This window comes from Sylvia atricapilla, chromosome 14, assembly GCF_009819655.1.
Source record: "Sylvia atricapilla isolate bSylAtr1 chromosome 14, bSylAtr1.pri, whole genome shotgun sequence".
Lineage (NCBI taxonomy): Eukaryota > Metazoa > Chordata > Aves > Passeriformes > Sylviidae > Sylvia > Sylvia atricapilla.
This window is the reverse complement of record NC_089153.1, coordinates 4853343-4870928: the sequence shown is the minus strand read 5'-3', so window position 1 is coordinate 4870928 and position 17586 is coordinate 4853343. Positions and strand designations below refer to the sequence as shown.

The window sequence follows — 17586 nt, the reverse complement described above, 5'->3', positions numbered from 1 at the left end:
TAATTGCTAGAAGTAGCAACTCTTGCATTTTTTTCAGTTGTTATCTAATTTCAGTTGTTTGAGACTCATCTTGCTCTGAGGCTTTTCAGAGGCTTCCTGCTTGGACAACAGTGCATAAAGTAATGTTTTTTCATCCATTGAATACACTGCTTGAAACTGCTCTCGTTGTGCTGTGTCCAGAATGCTCCCAGTGGCATACAATGTTCTGGGAGTGATTGCAATGGGGACAGCATGAAATTTTGGTGTTCATCCTGCAGAATAACTCAGTGCTTGGTTCATTGCTGTAGAGCTCTTGGCCCACAGGAATGAATGATGCCCAGCACACACTGTTAATGTATAGGAGAGTAAATTTCCTCTCTCTGAGAGTCAGGGAAACACTGTTTGCCATTATAACTTGGCTTGAAATTTTAGGGACTGGAAATAGCTTAAGCAGACAGAAGCTCCCTGGACTCTGGAGGAAAAGGTGAGGGGACACAGAATCCTCTTATCCATTGCCTGTGCTGCAGATGGCCATGGCCTCACAGAAGAGATGAGGGCTGAGGAATGGGGGAATGGGTCTTGAACTATTGAAGTCACTCCCTGCAACTGCAATAAGAGGCCTCAGACAGGTGAGGGAGGGTGGGTCAAACATGGTGATGCCATCACCAGATGGGTTTGCAGAGCAAAGGGCTGCAGAGGAGCAGCACTGTAGGAAAAATGCCAGGTTTGTGGCATTACTAAGATATTGTCCTGAGCAAGTAATGTAAGTTAAAGGTAACCTATTGTGGTTAATCCTTTATATGCAAAGCTAATAAATCAAAGCAGCACCTGACTCCAGAGATGTACCACCTCCATACAAGTTTAAAGGGAATGAATGGGAACCAGTCAACAGATATGAAGATGCAGGAAAAAATGGTGATAATGCAGTGTAATAAACACACCAGCACTGTGACTGTTGTCAGCTTGGGGGAACACTGTGGTAAAGGCAGTTTTATAGAGGGGTGATGGGACAGATAACATCTTGTGGATAATGGAGGACAAATGAGGCTTTTAGAGGCCTTTCCTATGGCTAAGCATAGGAAACAGCTCAAAAAAAGCAGCAGTTCTAAAATTTGACTTTCAAAACCATCCTATCCTAAGTCCTAGAGAGGTAGATGTCAGAATTCAAGCAGTAAACAGTGCGGGGTGAAGAGAGTCTGTAAATGAAGTTAGAGCATGGAGCTCATGTTCCATAAGATAAAAGACCTCAAACAAGAATGGGAAAGAAGAGCCACAGAGCTGAAGGTTAAGTTAATAAATTAACAATATGATTATTGAAGCAGTGCTGCACATATACGAGACTGAAGAAGACTGAATTTATCAATGGGGAGAAAAACGTGTTTATTTAATGTAGGTTTTAATTACAAGAAGCCAGGGCAGAATTCTGACCTAGAGATGGAACGCAGAAAAGTCTGTAAAAACATTGTCAAAGCCTGAATGTGAGGCAAGAAAACGAGTCAAAAACAAAAATTCAGACTATGAACCTTAATGAAAGGTAGAATGATGGTGTTTTCCACTTTGATAGAGCAAGAATGCAGGGGAGGGCTTCTCCAGAAGTGAGATAGAGAAAAAAGATAAGGAAGAAATAACTATTGGTAAGCATTTTAGATGTTGATAACCATAGCACATACCATCTTACACTTACACTGTACTGTTGAAGGAAGAAGAAAAAGTGTGCTTTTCTCTTGAAATGCTGCATTCCTGACTTGTCACCCACACATATCTCACATCCTTTCTTACAGTTGACAGAATTCAGCATGTTCAGCTTCTCTCTTTGTATCTCTTTCTGGGTGGGTTTGTTTTTGGGTTTTGTGTGTTTATGTGTGTATGTGTGCCAACTTCTGTGCGTGCTGCAGCAGCAGCACAGCCCTGGCTTGTCACTCAAATCTTCTCTCACAGTGGGTGGAAGCATCATTTTGATACTTGAACAGACAAGGCTGTCTTTGGCAGTGTTCCCCTCCAGCAGTTCCCACCTCTCTGACTCAGTACCTTAAAATTCCTTTGTTATAAATTTTCTTCTCGTTTTCCCAGACTCCTATTTTATTACCAGGCTATTTTCATTTCTTGCAAACTGGTCATGTCCTCAGTTGCCTTCCAGTGATTTTTATGTACAGGGCAGTGATTGCCTGCCTACCCTTGTTTTTTTTTAGATTTACAGGACTGCATTACACTCTGAAAAGGGACTTGTGCCATTAACTCTGCCTAAAATTAATTACAGAATAAATAAATAGTCATGCAGCCTATTTTGACAATGACTGACAGCCCTTGCTGTCTATCAGCTGCTAGCCTGCCTGCATGAAATGAGATAGTAGCTTTGATCCAGTGTCAGGTACACAAGGAGAGCCAGCACAAAATCCATCACTGCAACTCTTTCTAATTGGCAATTTAAAGAGGAGCCAAGGGCTGCAGGGGTCACAGGCTGAATTCTCTCAGATTGTTTAGTGGCCATGGCTCCAGAAGGAGCTTGGGGCACACAGGCAAGAGGAGCCATCGTGTCTGGTCTGCAGCTTCCCTCATCAATCCTCATGGATCCTCTTGGAGATTACAAGAAAGAACAGGGGGCTGGAGGGTCTGGGCTCTGGAATTCTGCAGCAGATACCTTGTTAAATCTGTGTTACAACACAAGGCATTTAACAGGGTAACATCTCACTGATGCTTAGCAATATGTACCTGTCCCTCTGGTACGGTGTAGGTTGAACAGCGGGATGAGCAGCACTCAGATTGCTCCCTTTCCTGCACCAGGCTGGAATTGGTGCTTATACCCTCTGCATTCTTTGTAAGAGAGTATTTGCAAAGTTGAAACAGAGCCCAGGAGCTGCTTGGGAATACTTGAGAAAACAGACTTTAAGAACATTTCGACGTGCAAAATATTAACTTTACATTGTTCTTAAAGTTTCTATGGCTTCTGCTGATTCCAGCATTGAATTTAGGGTTATAAAGTATTTATCTTCAAAAGATAAATTCTTGAATCATTCTAAGTGGGAATTCTCCTGTTGTTTAGAAGCACATCCTTCATTCTTTTTCTTATGGCTGGGCCTCTACAGGACAACAAAAAATGCTTTAATTTTTTTAAAGAAATGTATTTCATGTTGTTAGATACACCTAACAGTTGCATCTCACATGGCAATTTCTTAGCATGCTTTGTGTATTAAACCACCAGTAAACATACAGGCAACTTCGTGCATGTGAATCACATTGTCCTTTCATGTGTTTCTTAATTCACACTACGGCCTATGAACTTGAAATTACGTATGATTCCTTTTCCCAAAGAGCTTGTAGGATAGTGGTGCAGCTAAGAAGGCAGATTTATTCTGCAGGAGAAAATTTCAGACAAAGCTAAAAGGATTAAGAAAAAGAAAATGGGGAATACTGAGGAATTCAGTAATGAAGGAAGAAGAAAATAATTGAACAGAGGTCACAGATGCCAGTGATGGACAAAATGTGATAGGTGAAAAGTGGACATGTAAGGAATTATAAGTCTCTGATTTCAGCAAACACTCAGGTATTTTTATGTGATCATTCACTGCCCCATCTGGAGAAACTTAGAGACCAAAGAGAGCCACAGGCAGTAAGCGCTGTAGCTGAGCTGGAACCAAATTTTATTGGCTTAGTAGTATAAGAAAGTTTGCTCTGCTTATGTCCATGATGGAAAGGCCATGGAAACACAGTAAAATCTTATTAATGGATTTTTCTTCAACAGAATTATGTAATATTTTCATATTTAATAAAAACTGGGTACATTCATTTGATCTATTACAGCTGCCTTTGAAGACTGCTGTATTATCAGTTACTTCTTGCTTCCCTTCTTATATAGATGCAGCACAAACACATCTATTTGCACAAATATTTTCTGTTTCAAGGGAGTTCCAATCAGTAGAATATTCCAAAAAGTTCTGAGTACAGCAAAGAAGTGGACATCCATATAAATACTTGCAGGACAAAAATCTCTGTGCAGCTTAGTTCTGGCAAGCCAAAAAGCTTTTCTCCTTCATAATACTTTTACTGGTGGCCAAGAATTTGTCTGCTCCCACTTGGTTCTGCTGAGCTGAATTGTGTTCGCTGTGCTGAATGCCTTGTAATTTGTTTTTGTGCTTAATTGGTTAGCTTATCTAATTGTGTTACAATCTACATTTTGGTTTTACGTTGCTTTGTCTCCCTGGAATTGTACTGGTGTTTGTTTATTTTATTAAGTTCTAAGTGTTCATCCTGGCAGTTGTGTTGGGATCATCTTGGAGTCCTTGTGATGATGGTAAATTTCACTGAAGTGACTATGATTAAGTAATATTGTAAATCAAATTCTAGATATACAGCTGTTGTCAGACATCCTTAGACATTTGCCATCCCTGAATAACAGAAACAGCCCTGAATCATAGCTTCGGATTTCAGCATGCATGACTTCTTTCACACCTACACTATATCTGGATTTTAAACTGTAATTTAGATATTTTTCTATATTTAGTCCTTTCTTCAGTAAGATTAAATTCAGTTAACTGTCATCCCCCTTTCACTTTCTCAAACAAACAAAAAATCTCTAATTCAAACGTAGAAAAATGTTTGAATATCTGCAGCTAATGTGGACCTGTGCAGTTAAACATGTTATGATTCAACTTTTCTGATAAATTTAACAAGGCAAATAATGGTAACTAAAATGAGACCAAACCAGCCTGAATAATAAATACCCTGAATGCTGCAGCCTATGGGTGCAGTCCTGCATCAATTCCACTGCCGTTTAGCCAGAACTAAGCCTCTACCAGAGGTGCAGTAGTTTTTACAGCATTCGCTGAGAATGGTGTAAAACTCAGCAAAAATACTTGAAGAATTATTTCACTTTTTTTGTTCCTTCTTCTAGAAGCATACGTGGTTTCGTGCTCTTAGTGCTTTTCTGTTATGGGTCACAACACTTATGTTTGGTATTTGATGTTTGTCCTTACTGCTGCTTTTTGTGAGCTTGAAGCATCATCTCTTTGATTCCTCGCTGACTCTTTCCACCGAGACAGAAACTGAAACCTCTGAAATAGTTTAGTTTTTCCTTCCTCCGCAGCTTTCCTAGTGATGAAGTTATCAAAACATACGAATGAATATCTCCATGCTTGTCTATGACAGTAGCTGATTTCAACATCTGTTGGTTTCCATCTGTTGGTAGGAAGTAAAACTTGTTTCTCTGCGTGGTCTTGTGTCGACTTGACTGCTTATATCTAAAGCAGGAATTTCACAGCTCTGATTCTGTGTTACTCACAGAAAAAGAGTTGGTTTGGTTGCTTTGGGTTTTTTCCTTCCTTTTCAAAGGCATAAAATAAGTGGCAAACTGATCAGTCTCATTCTCTGTGGTAAATGAGAACCAAAGCAAGGGAACTTCCATTTCCTTGAATGCATTGATGCATGCAAGAAAGAAATTGAACTGTGCTGCTCTTTGACAATGTAGCAGAGAGGAAGGACTGCAAATCACATTTCTGTACGGTGTGGGGAACTGCAGTCTGCCCTTAGCACAGGCAGTGACAGTGGCAGAGCTTCTGCCGTGGTGGAGAAAGAAACCACCAGGCTGACCAAGAGTTGAATCCAGAATGTACTGGCTGACAGACATTTGACTCCTGGCACAGCCAGCTGATTTATCAAGTGTCAGTGCACTCAAACATCCTCTTTTGTCTCCATCTCCAATTTGTAATTTGTTTTATGCCACTTGAAATTCTTTTTTATGTGCAGCTATGACTTCTCCAGTGAGACAGAACAGTGGTCTCTTTCCCTCCATGTGAAGCACTCCAATATCTTTATCTGAGACCTTTGTTGATGGTTAGTGAGATTGAGATAGAGAGCTCATCTTCACAAAAGCAGTAATGGGGCTTCAGTCCTCTCAATCCACCATTAAAATAGTTCTGAGATATTTGATATTGGCTTGGTTTTGATTTCCTTATTCTTATGGGCTGCTAATAAAAATTGTTATTTTTACTGAAAATATTAGGGGTTAAATAATCAAGCAAAATTTACTTTCAATAGCAGAGCACCCTCAAAGAGATCATTTAAAAAAAATTACTGTGTTTCTGGAAATTGGTGCTGGTATGAGAAGATGCATTTGTATTTCTTAAATAGATTTTTTGTAACAGTTGTTAAGCAAGCAATTATCTAATGGAAATAGATACTTTGTACAATGGTAGAGGAGGGAACAGCAAGTGTTTCCTTTTTGAAGGATAAGCTCATACTGAAGGAGTGAGACAAAATATGACCATTGTGATAAATTTGGGCCAAAGCAAAAGTTTGCTGAGTGTTCTGAAAAATGTAAATATTAATTGTGCACTTAATGCTGTCCAGTCACTTCTGTAAAAACCATGCCATTCTTTTTGTAGAACAGCTTAAGTACTTATCGATTGAGAACTCCTATAACTCCCAAAATGGAGGCATCCCCATATCTCTACAGGTATTCTAAATGAATTGAATTAATCATAGGCTTAAAAGTCTCTAGTGATCTTTGTTAAGTTTCCTGGGTTTAATTAAAACATCTGTGCAGTTTTAATTTATCGATTCATCCAACTCATATGTCATGTTTTTAACACACCCCAGCATGCTCTGCATCATTTTTAACCCGATTTCCACTTAACTAAAGCAATTAAATTCACCCCGGATTAATTAAAGCATCCATACTTTAGTGCTTAAGTCAGCGTGTGCTGCTTTCCCCAAATGGTTTCTGAATGTCAGAGATTTGACACACCTGATGGGTTTTTTGTCCTTCTGGAAATTCTTCTGTGGGTTTCCTCCTCACTTGCTAATGTGCAGTTTGGCAGAGCTTGGGAGCTTGGTAGGGCTGGGTTCGGGCAGCTGAAGGAGGGAGAGCAGAGCTTGGCTGCTGTGGGAGACATTCCCTCTGGATGGTGACCTGTGTTAAACCCTTTAAATTAGCACTTTGTTCTCTAGTCAAAGCAAACAGTTTCATGAAGTAACTATTAAACCACTTCATGTCAGTGACAGTTTTTCATAGTTGTTCATTCTCCTACTTCTGGGTGAATTTCTAGATGACTTCTGCTTGGTAGAGCACCTAAAGCAACCTCGAAGACATTGTAGATCTTTTTAATTGTCACTGTTCTTAAGAATGTTTCAGCCTGATGGGAGTTAGTGAATTTAGTGATCTCTGAAGAGCTGCCAGACTAGTCAAAAACCATTCTGCCTGACTGTGCAAATAGTAGGTTTGTGAGGCAAAAGGAGCAGGCAAGAGAAAACGCTCTTGGATTCATTCAGTCTCCCATTCCAGAATGATTTTCTTGGGTCTGATTTTACTAGGAGTGGAGCAGCATCTCCCAAGGAAAATAGTATAAAATAAGTGTAAACTAGTAAAAGAGAAACAACAAAAAACATGAAGTGGTCTTAAAAGTTATTTCAGATTTTCATATCCACAAATGAACTTCAGTAAAAAAAACGAGTAGATTTGCAGACAAGTAGTGAAATGTGCAGCCAAGTGATTAAAATTGGTTTAAACAGAAAATATGAAGGGAAGTGTCGTCAAACAAAACCATTGTATTTTCAGACTACCACTAAGTAGATTTATATGTCTTCTGATTTTTTTAGAAATTTCTGTGGGCAAATACTTGGTGTAACAAGGGATATGATAATTGCAGGCAAATATTTGGTGTAATACAAGACATATAATAAAACAAGGGATGTCTCAGTACTTTTTTATAATAGGTTTTAATAAGTTTATAATATTAATGTAAATTCTAGAGCAAACATTTTTGAATCAAGTTGACAGCAATTAATTTTTTTAATAACTGGGCTGATTTTCTAAAATGCAAATGCTTTAGATTCCTTTGGGTATAGTGATTTTTGTTGATTTTAAGCTATTTAGATTAAGATCGTTCATACAAAAATAGGAATGACTTCATTTTAAGAAAACAGAAAGTTGATGTAACTTTTGCAGTGAATCTAAAATTATTTGGGGCTTTGGTAGACAGTTGTAGGATCCAAGTCTTGCATCAGTGAAACACATCTTCTCCTGCTTACTTATTAATCTAATCTGTCCATTGAAGAGAAATTAATATGTGTAGTCTAGATGCTGCATTTGTATCACCAACATAAAGACCAAAAAGAGAAAAATGCCAGTACAGTGTGACTCTGCTCTCATCTATCAGGTTAGGAACCAGGCAGTTGCACACAACAATTGTCTTGGCTATTTCCTCTATTTCTGCTCCAGCTTGGGGCTGACCTGGAGTCCATTTATAGGCTTCAGATTAGACTGTCAAAAACTGGAATCCATCTTCTTTATATGTTGGCAAAGTCGTGCATAATCTCTCAGCAGTAGCAGCTTAATCTCTGCTAAAAGGAAGTTCAAGTGTGAGGTATTACAGAGTCTGAATTAATTATCCCCTAGAGGAACTGCACCCAGAAGGTCCCTGGTAGGGCTCAATGCTAAGAAGTTTGACCTACATCTGTCTTCAGTTTAGTTCTGGTGGCCAGTGAAAAAAAAGAACAACTTTAGTTTCATTATGCAAATGTGGATTTCACTCCTTTATATAACAAGGAATTTGTGCAACTCCATGTCCAAAGAGCATAGCAAGACTGCCCAAATCAGTTTAGTGGATTTTTGTGACTGAAATTTACTTCCTCCTCCTAAACAGGAGCACCCACAAATAAAAATAAATATTTTTCTTAGGTGTGGCAAAATTCTGTACAGTTCAACAAGGGCTGAACATATCTTACATAGGAGTTTATATAGTGTCTCCTCAGAATGTTTTTTTTCTGGATGTGTTTATTTGTTTAGAGGGAAGTTAAGCTGTAATGGCTGAGACCAAAATTTCTTTCACCCAGGATTTCAGCTATGATGGTGACGTGACAGATAGCTGAGAGAGTGTAAAAATTTTACCTGTCTTTTTTTCTTCTCCATTAAATTCTTCTGGTGCCAGAGATAGTGTGTTAGGACTTTCTACAACAGACAAAGCCTCTTTGTGTTCAGTAGCCTTTGCAGATCTTCATTCCATGAATTTGCCGAAATTCTATGATCGACCACAGAATGTTCTTCCATGAGTTTTAACTTGTCAATTAATCTTGTTAAAATTGTTTGATGGAACAGTCAGCAGTACTCAGGCACTGTAGATGATTTCCAAGTGCTCTTTTAGTTCAATCTTAAGCTCACACTTGAACACTCAGTCCTGATTTTCTGTACTATTTATGTGGTGAACAAACAGCCAAGCTTGTGTCTTTTGCACACCAGCTTGTGGTAAGAATAATGTGGTTTCTATGCAAGATTGGGGCTTGCAAGCATTAAGGATACAACCATTCTGGCCCTTACCCAAATAACATTCCTTGGTGCAGTTTTGTCATGGGCATCTCATCACAAAATTCTGTGGTACACACATTAAAAAATTAGATGGGACCTAAAATTATATTCTTCCTCTGCCATATTTGAAAATTCACGTTCGAATGTAAAGCTGAGCTGCTTGCAAAGTAAAAGTAATATAAGGACATTGCTTTTGACCTAGTGCAGGACAGGGAAGCATTGTAGATGCAAATTCAAAAACCTTTCAAGTCTGTATGTATTTGTGCCCAGAGACTCAAATAACTTTGAAGAGAAATATACCAATTTGTCTATTTTACGAGGAGGAACTGCAGAAGGTCTGCAGTAGAGAACTGACAGCCTAGATCCTAGTGGTACAGGAGTCTCTGCACCACGGTAATGTTTGCTCTACAGCAAGAGAAACCAAGCCAGAACTCTGCCTGTTTGGAGCTTCAAGTAGCAGGGGAAGGCCTGTCAACCCAGCAGCTGTGTAACTAACCCAAGTTCTTCAACAGCCTCCAAGAGTTTGTCTCCTCAGATATCCTTTGTTGGTTTCTTGCCATGCTCTAGAAGAACTGCTCTGGTGAGTATGTGTGTGTGAGCACTGGAAGGGGGAGTGTGCAGGGAGCATGTACACAGACTGCAGCTGGGACACCCATGAGTTGTCAGTGGACAAACTGGTGGATTTGGATGCCAGACCCTTTGAGCATTAGCCCTGGCCATCTCCTCTTCTCAACCGTGTTTAATAGGCTGTGACCAAATCACCTTTCCTCATGCATCATAACAAGAACATAGCTCCAAAATATCCTTTAGAGAGAGTTTTTGGAGGGATATTTGGCTTGTATTTCCTGCTCGTTTGATGTTCTCAAATGTGTGCAGCCCACAGGACTCAGAGGTCTGTAGTGTTTGTTCATGTTAAAAACTTAGTCTGATTTTTTTCAAATACCAGTAAAGGGCATAATCCCATAACCAAAGAACACTGAGGGCTAATAGCTGTTGTGCTTATCCAGACCTCACTCAGGATATACCCTTGGGCCTGAGTTGCCTGAGTGTTGCCATAACTACTCCTAAAGACTTCTGTCCACTTTTTGCCAGTGCTAGTGTGAGATATGCAATCGATCTCTCCACAGAAATGAGATGGAACTTGGTTGTTCCATTACATAAACCACCTTCCTTCACATTGCTCCAACAGATTTTGGGCAGCCAGTTCTGTCCTGGACCAGGGGCTGTCCACTTCATGTGGGGAAACACAAGCAGTCCTAGATAACAAGAACTCCAGAATATTCTTGAGGAGTTTACACATCAGCTGAAGCTGCCAGGCTGTAGAATGAGGGTGGACTGGTTTCATTCTGCAGCAATATGATCTAGGAAATAGGCACAGCAGAATTCTTTTTAGGCTACCTGCTCCTGCTCTCTGTAGAAAAGCAGCTTGACTCTGTCTCTTTCTCACACAGGACAGACTATAAACCTATAGCAAAAAAAAAAAAAAAAGAAGCAGTCATGAAGAATTACATGCTTATTACAGTAGTGGCAAGCCAGCTTTTTATAATAACCTAGACCTTCTTGCATTCTTGCTTACATGTTTCTCTTGCAATCTTAGTGACATGGCAGTCTTGGCAATGCTAAAATTTGTCCCAGAATCTCTGTCATTTTTCATATTCTCAAAGTGATATTCCTATAGTTTGCAGAAAAACTCCTGCAGAGAGTTGTAGATTAAACTGTGGCTTTAAGTTGCAAGTGTCATAGTCTTAGCTGTACCACCTTCATCTCTATGGTTAAGTGACAGATTCTCTTGTTTGTCCAAAGTCAGTTCTGGTGTCACTGGCACCGTGACTGCCCTGGCAAACCCTGAAGGCAGATTGCTGTTCAACTTAGAGACAAGCTTCACAAGAACTGAATAGATCCATGAACCACAGCACGACCTCTGACCTGACAGAAACATGAAGAGAGGAGTGAAAAGCTGTGACATGGTTTTCAGCTTTCCTTAAATTCCTGAAGCAGCATAGCAGAGTCAGAGAGCACTAAAAAACTGCTGTGGGAGCTCTTTAGCCCAAGACCCAGCACCATCCAGTAACCTTTCTTCTGCCATGCCAGGCTCTGGTATCCCAGAAGCTGAACCCTGCAAATCCAGGTCAAAAGCAGGAGCTAAGAATGACTTACCTACAGCTAAGTTCCAAATAGCAGATACACATCACCTTTAGCTGGGCTGCAGTTACCCACTGCTAATGACACTGAGGGGCAAAGCAAGCAGAGAAGTGACCTTATAGCAGGTGTCTGGCACAGAATTACAGGTCCAGACCACTCTAGCTAGTCTAGACTGGTCACAGTTAAGTGGCTTGGATGTTTTTGTTGTTTCGTTTTTCTCCTTTCATTTATTTTTAAAATGGTTTATTTCTGCTCAGTCCCCCTTTCAAGAGAGTGTGCTGTTTAAATTGAGTTATTGTCTTTATTTGAGTTTTCATGCCAGAGGAGAGGTTTTGCAGAACAGAAATCCTTTCAGGAGTTGAGTCACATGTTGGTCTGTAAAAGAACAAAACAAAAAGAGCTGTCCCTCACTTGCATCTGGCTGGTGACTCAGCTTTAAGTTTTTGTCCTTATAACTACTTGAACAAATGTGGTTTGTCCAAATAAACTGCCTGAAGCCTATTAGATTGTCTAGAGAAACTGCCTAATGCCCACAGATTCATTTAGCCTTCCTGAGACCTATTCTTTCCATGCAGCTTTATCAGTGTGGTGAGGAGTTGGTGGGCAGAAACAAGTGTGTCCTAGTGCAGCTGGGGAATCCACAGTGAGGAACCATCAGTAATGACAGCTCTGAGCCTCTGCAGTGGCATGGAAACAAGAGCATTTGCTTCCAGAAATATTTAATTCCTTCTGTGGTGGACTTGACCAAAGGGACTGCAGGCTTGGCCACCACACAAAGGAACTGAGGGGTTCTTGTCATAGAGAGAGAAGATTTTTTTGTATTAAAAGGGAGTTCCAAATAAAAGACCAGCATCTGTACAATGTTTCAAGGTGTGCAAGATGACACCAAGAACATGCCACTCATGATCACTCCAGGTCTTAAGGACAGGTTGCCTTCTGATCACTTGCCCAAAATCCTCTACACCATGAAAGAGCACGACTGAAATTATTACCTTTCTTACGCTGATTTGAGAAAATTATCAGTGTCAGCCCAAAACAAGCCTTTAAACTGCAGTGAAATTGAGAGTTGTGGACAAAGGAATTGTTCCCCCAGGTCTTCATAGCCGAAGTGGGAGTGGTGCCAGGTTGATCCCTTTCCTTCTGGCTCACCTGGTGACTTGTAGGAGCAGTAACAGCACACCTGGGCAGGGAAAGGCCATGCTGGGAACTGGGCCAGGCTCCTCCGTGGAACATGCAGGCAGGATTGTCATACAGCATTCAAGCTGCTGTTAGTCCAGTGTGTGGTACATGATGGAAAGGTGTTTGATGCTGAGGGGCAAAAAGATGTAAGACAGACTGTCCTGGAGTGGAGTGTGGGGATAATTTGTCTGTGTGGTATTTCTGTACAGCTGGCTCAGTAAAGTTAGTTCTGAAACCAGCTGCTGATAGCAAAACCAGTAGAAATTTAGTGTAAACTTCTTCACTGAACTTGGTAAAGCACTTGTGAACATACATCACATCTGAAATTAAAATGTTGCTGATGGAAATTATATTTTATTCAAATTTCTGTTCATTTTTGCAGTGCCTAAGAAAGCAACTGGACAAAACTTATAGTAAGAGAGAATGCCAGGAATGAAGTAGAATGAAGTCCTCTTGCTCCCAAAGGATGATTATTATGGATCTAAGACATAGGAGCAGTAACAAACCCCAAAGTTCAGCATACTGACTTTGATATTGTTCTGCAGAAGAAGAAAAATAGGCCAAAAAATTATTATATGACATGCAGCCCATGTATCTTTAGTCTTAATTGAAATAATTCTCAGCACTCTAAATTTTAGCTAACATTTCAGGTTAGACATCTGAATTTTATTTTTTATGATCAATTTTTTCCCATATCAAATAAGAAAATTCATAAAAAAATCTATCCTGAAATGTGTTTTCACAGCAGATCAATGGGACAGCTGAGATTAATAAGGATTGCAGGACTGAACAACGGTGAAGTTGAATAACTGGACCATTGCACATTTCTTTGTAGGAAATCAATTACCTGGGTTCTTCTTGATCATTCAGGTTAAGGGGATAATAGAAGCCAAGAAGACATTAGGACCTTTTAATGATTAATAGTAGCCTTTGAGTATATTTTTGGCACTGTAAAACTGGGTGTTCATTTCTAATTACTTTGAAAAGGGGAAAGACAGTGAAATACTTTTCTGTCTTTATCAAACTGCATCAGAGAGAGAGCACAAAAGTTCTCTAAGCTTTTCTCAAAGACTCACTTCATTACTCCCATTTTCTGTTACTTCTCTGTTATTATTTCCATTTCTCTGGCCAGTGACCACACACCCAGTCTTTGACAGGCATGAAATTCACAGATTTCCATGTTACCAAGGGAGACATGAGCACATAGGAGTGAATATGACTTAGTGAAACATTTATAGGCACCTGGGTTTTAATCAACCACTTGTTTCTCTCCATTGCTCTGCATATGTACAACATCTGATTCCAAGACCTACTGGCTACTTTTATTATTCATAGACTTCACTTCATTTGCATAAATTAATATTTGCTCAGAATGCGCTAGTCCCTTGAGTAATACAATGGTGAGGGGTAAGGGTTAATGGTGCTTTCTTGCCAATGCACACAGGGTAGAAGCTGTCACTGGGATTCAGGGAAACGAGGTTTAGCAGGGACAGTGGTGGCAAGGTGCATTTGTAGTAACTGAAAGCTTGTGCCATTCTCGTGTTCAAGATTGTTACACTGAAAACCAAAGGCTCTAAAAAAGTTTGGGAACATTACATCAAATAAGTGTTTTGGTAGAAGAAAGATGCCATATAATGAGCTGTTATGGGGACTGAATGTTTTGTGTTCTATCTGTGAAAATCGGATGTTACCTAGAGAAACAAAGCAGAGTAATGTCAAACTCAAATCTGTTCACATAACCTCATTAGTTATCCCAAACATTATCAGTATTCTCCAAAGAATAGGAGTTGTTTTCTCAAAATGCCCAACACAAATGTGCTTTATTAAATAGCAATCAAATTATTTGTTTGGGAAATGAAGAGCTGAACCACTACGAATTATCTCAGAATTCTTTTTTTTCCCTTAGTAAATGAACATATTTGAGTTTAAGTGTTTGATAGTGGATTTTTAGTGCACTTTCACACTTTGACATGCATGACCCTGTGTGTTGTTTCTCTCTCATTCATTTTCCAGCTGCCTGCCCCGTTCTGTGCAGTGGCAATGGTCAGTACTCCAAAGGCACCTGCTTGTGCTACAGTGGCTGGAAAGGTCCAGAATGTGATGTGCCCACCAGCCAGTGTATTGACCCCTCCTGTGGAGGTCATGGTTCCTGCATCGAAGGGAACTGTGTCTGTTCTGTGGGCTATAAAGGAGAAAACTGTGAGGAAGGTAGGATATTTATTTTTTCTATTTATTAGTTTGTTTTCTGGGTTTTGGAGTTATTTAATGGCTAGAGAAAAAGGAAAAAAGAGAATAAAAATCTTAGCATAAAGCTCCTATAGCAGGTAAAAGAGGGTAAAAACAGTGTATCACAATTTTACTGATCTGTTAGAGTTCAGACAAAACTTCAGGCCTTCTGTATGCCTTGCTTTGCAGTGTTAAGAGTGTCTGCCACATGCAAATCTGAGTAATTCCTTTGTTGAAGAGCAAAGAAAAACTTTTTCTTATGGATTATGTTTACTGAACAATTTAGATGTGACATTCAGAGGAAAAAGAGCTGGGGTAGACAAAATTGTATAGCTTCAACTTCACACGAAGCACATATTAATCACTATTAAGACAGAAACTGATGAAAAGTATTTGAAAGTCTTGGATATTCATGTTACTCACAGACTTAATGGGGGGTAAATTACTCGTTGGCCACAATCACATGGGATTAAGGAAAGGCAGATGGCACACAGGAACAGTAACTGTCCTTTAAATGCAGAAAAGCTTTTCAGCTTGGAAGTGTCCAATTCCTTGAGTATGTAAAACGAACAGATTAAAAAAAAAAAACATGCAAAATGTGGGCATAGATTAAGCTCAATACTGGTTGTATTCACAGAGTTTTCTGTTAGAAAACACAAAGTAAATTGGACTCCTTTTCTTTTTAAAATATATCGCTGTGCTCCAGAGTTTATTAATCCTCCAAACAGAGAAGCAGCTAGAGTATGGAAGTGATAGGGCTGGGATGTCATGCTGTTAGGACTGAGGAGTCTCTCTGGATCGTTCTGAATGGGTTGCAGAGCTGTATTGATACTGTGTGTATCGATTTTTATCTTACCCTATAGTAAACAGCTGTCTCTCCCATCAGAAAACAAAGGGAAGAAAACTGTGGATAAACAAACCACTAAGGGTTTTATTCTCAGGACCACAGACATCACCTTTAGGACAAGATCTTGCATTAGTCTGAGTGAACTTCTGGTAAAAGGCAAAAAAAAAGCCAGCAAACAAAGGATCCTCAGTGGTGGGATTGCAATTGTTTGTTCAGCTCATTCCTGTCACCTTCTTCCACTAAATCCTCTCAACACTGGTTACTAGAGCTTTTCTCCAGGATTCATTAGAAGCCAAGAGTTTTTGCATTGTTTTTAATGGATTATGTTTTAAACTATATCCAGAAAATGCTGTAACATCTTTTTTTTCCCCCTTAGATATAGTTGTCAGTTCACCCTGAGTGTATGATACTAGGAGATATTCAAATATTATCTGAAATGCCTTGCTTTAACTATCATTCTCATCAAAATCAAAGACGGAAAAGACTGTCTTTAACATGCTCTACAGCACCCAATCTATTCCCAAGGAATGCAGAACCTCTCTTTCTGGTACTAACTGCAATTATTTGCTTGGTCTCATTGAGTTTTATGCATTTCATCGTATTTTCTGTTGTTGTATAAATGCTTGTGTTATTAGAGAGATTATGGTAGATAGCCTAAAATGATCTTTGTTTCATTTAATTCAGGAAATTTTAACTTGCAAGCCATTCCCCCCTTACTCTGCAATTTCCTTGATTGTACTTGCATGGAATTCTCTCTCTGCTTTCAGTTCTCTAGAATGGCTGAGGGCCATGGATCCCCATGGATCTATCTACCCTGGATCCCCAAACTCCTCTAAGAGAAATAGGCTCCTGTAGTGCTTAACCCATCTTATCCTCAGGCGAATGTTTGGAATGGTGAAGCAAAGACATCAGCAGCTCCAGAGGAATTTATAGAAAAAGCCAGTGCAGGCCTTTTTGCAAAGGTGTTGTGTTAACTCCAGCCAAAACTGGAAACACAACAAAACCATCAGTCAACAGAGCTTTTTGGGAGGTGAATGGCTATGTGAGATGAAACGATATACATTATTTAATCAACATCGTGCTTGGAAAGACTTGTTTCTTCCTAAAAAGATAAATGGGTTACAAAGGCAGGAGGTATCGATTGCAAACTTGAAAGGGGCCAATAACTTGACAGGAAAGGTTAAAGTAACCTTTTGCATATATGATTGGGCAATAAATAAGTCAATGAATTAATTTGGAAATAAATAAAAATCACCCACCATGTTTCTGCTCTAAAATTCCAGTTCTTTTGTACATATTCATCACATTAATTTGAGTGCTATGGGAGAAAGGGTACACTATGAAGTGGTGTCTCTCTAATTAATCATCTAGTCTTAGTTAAAGTTTTTGCATGAATAGAAATGTTACACTTTTAATGGTAGAATGATAGAAATAATATTTCTGTATTTATATATAATATATGAAATCTCCCCTATTGATTTGAACTTCCAAAAGGAATGGCAAAGGTTGATTCATTTGCCATTTTCCAACAAGGATATTGAATTAAAATAAGTGGGTCAGCAATTTTTTTTTTTTTCTTCCCAATACCTTTTTATTTCTGATATTCATCATGGTTATGTTGTTCAAACAATTTACCTGAAATGAAAGTGACACCAAAATCAATATTTTTGATGCACAATTTTTGCAGCATAAACACTGTTTTTCTATTAACAAATTTGCACAGAAGATGAAGTGGGGTATTTGTCAGGCTTCATTCAGTCTGCTTTGTGAGGGACACAAGTGAAATTGCCAAATTAGGTTAAGTTAAGGGTGGTTTTCTTGTCACTTTCCTGGTAGAGTCATTTTTCAATGACATTTAACTTCGTAAGTGTAATTCATGGCTCTTTGGGGACTTCATGGTACATATTGTTCGGAAAAC

The 17586-nt window shown here is 39.3% G+C and overlaps 1 protein-coding gene across 1 annotated transcript in view; it reads left to right on the top strand.

Annotated features, from left to right (window-relative positions):
- TENM2 (teneurin transmembrane protein 2) overlaps positions 1 to 17586 on the top strand; it is a 126136-nt gene that overhangs the window by 25829 nt on the left and 82721 nt on the right. Inside the window, exon 5 of the mRNA XM_066329554.1 lies at positions 14609 to 14803. Coding sequence (XP_066185651.1) covers positions 14609 to 14803 — 195 coding nt within the window. The remainder of the gene's footprint in view (positions 1 to 14608; positions 14804 to 17586) is intronic.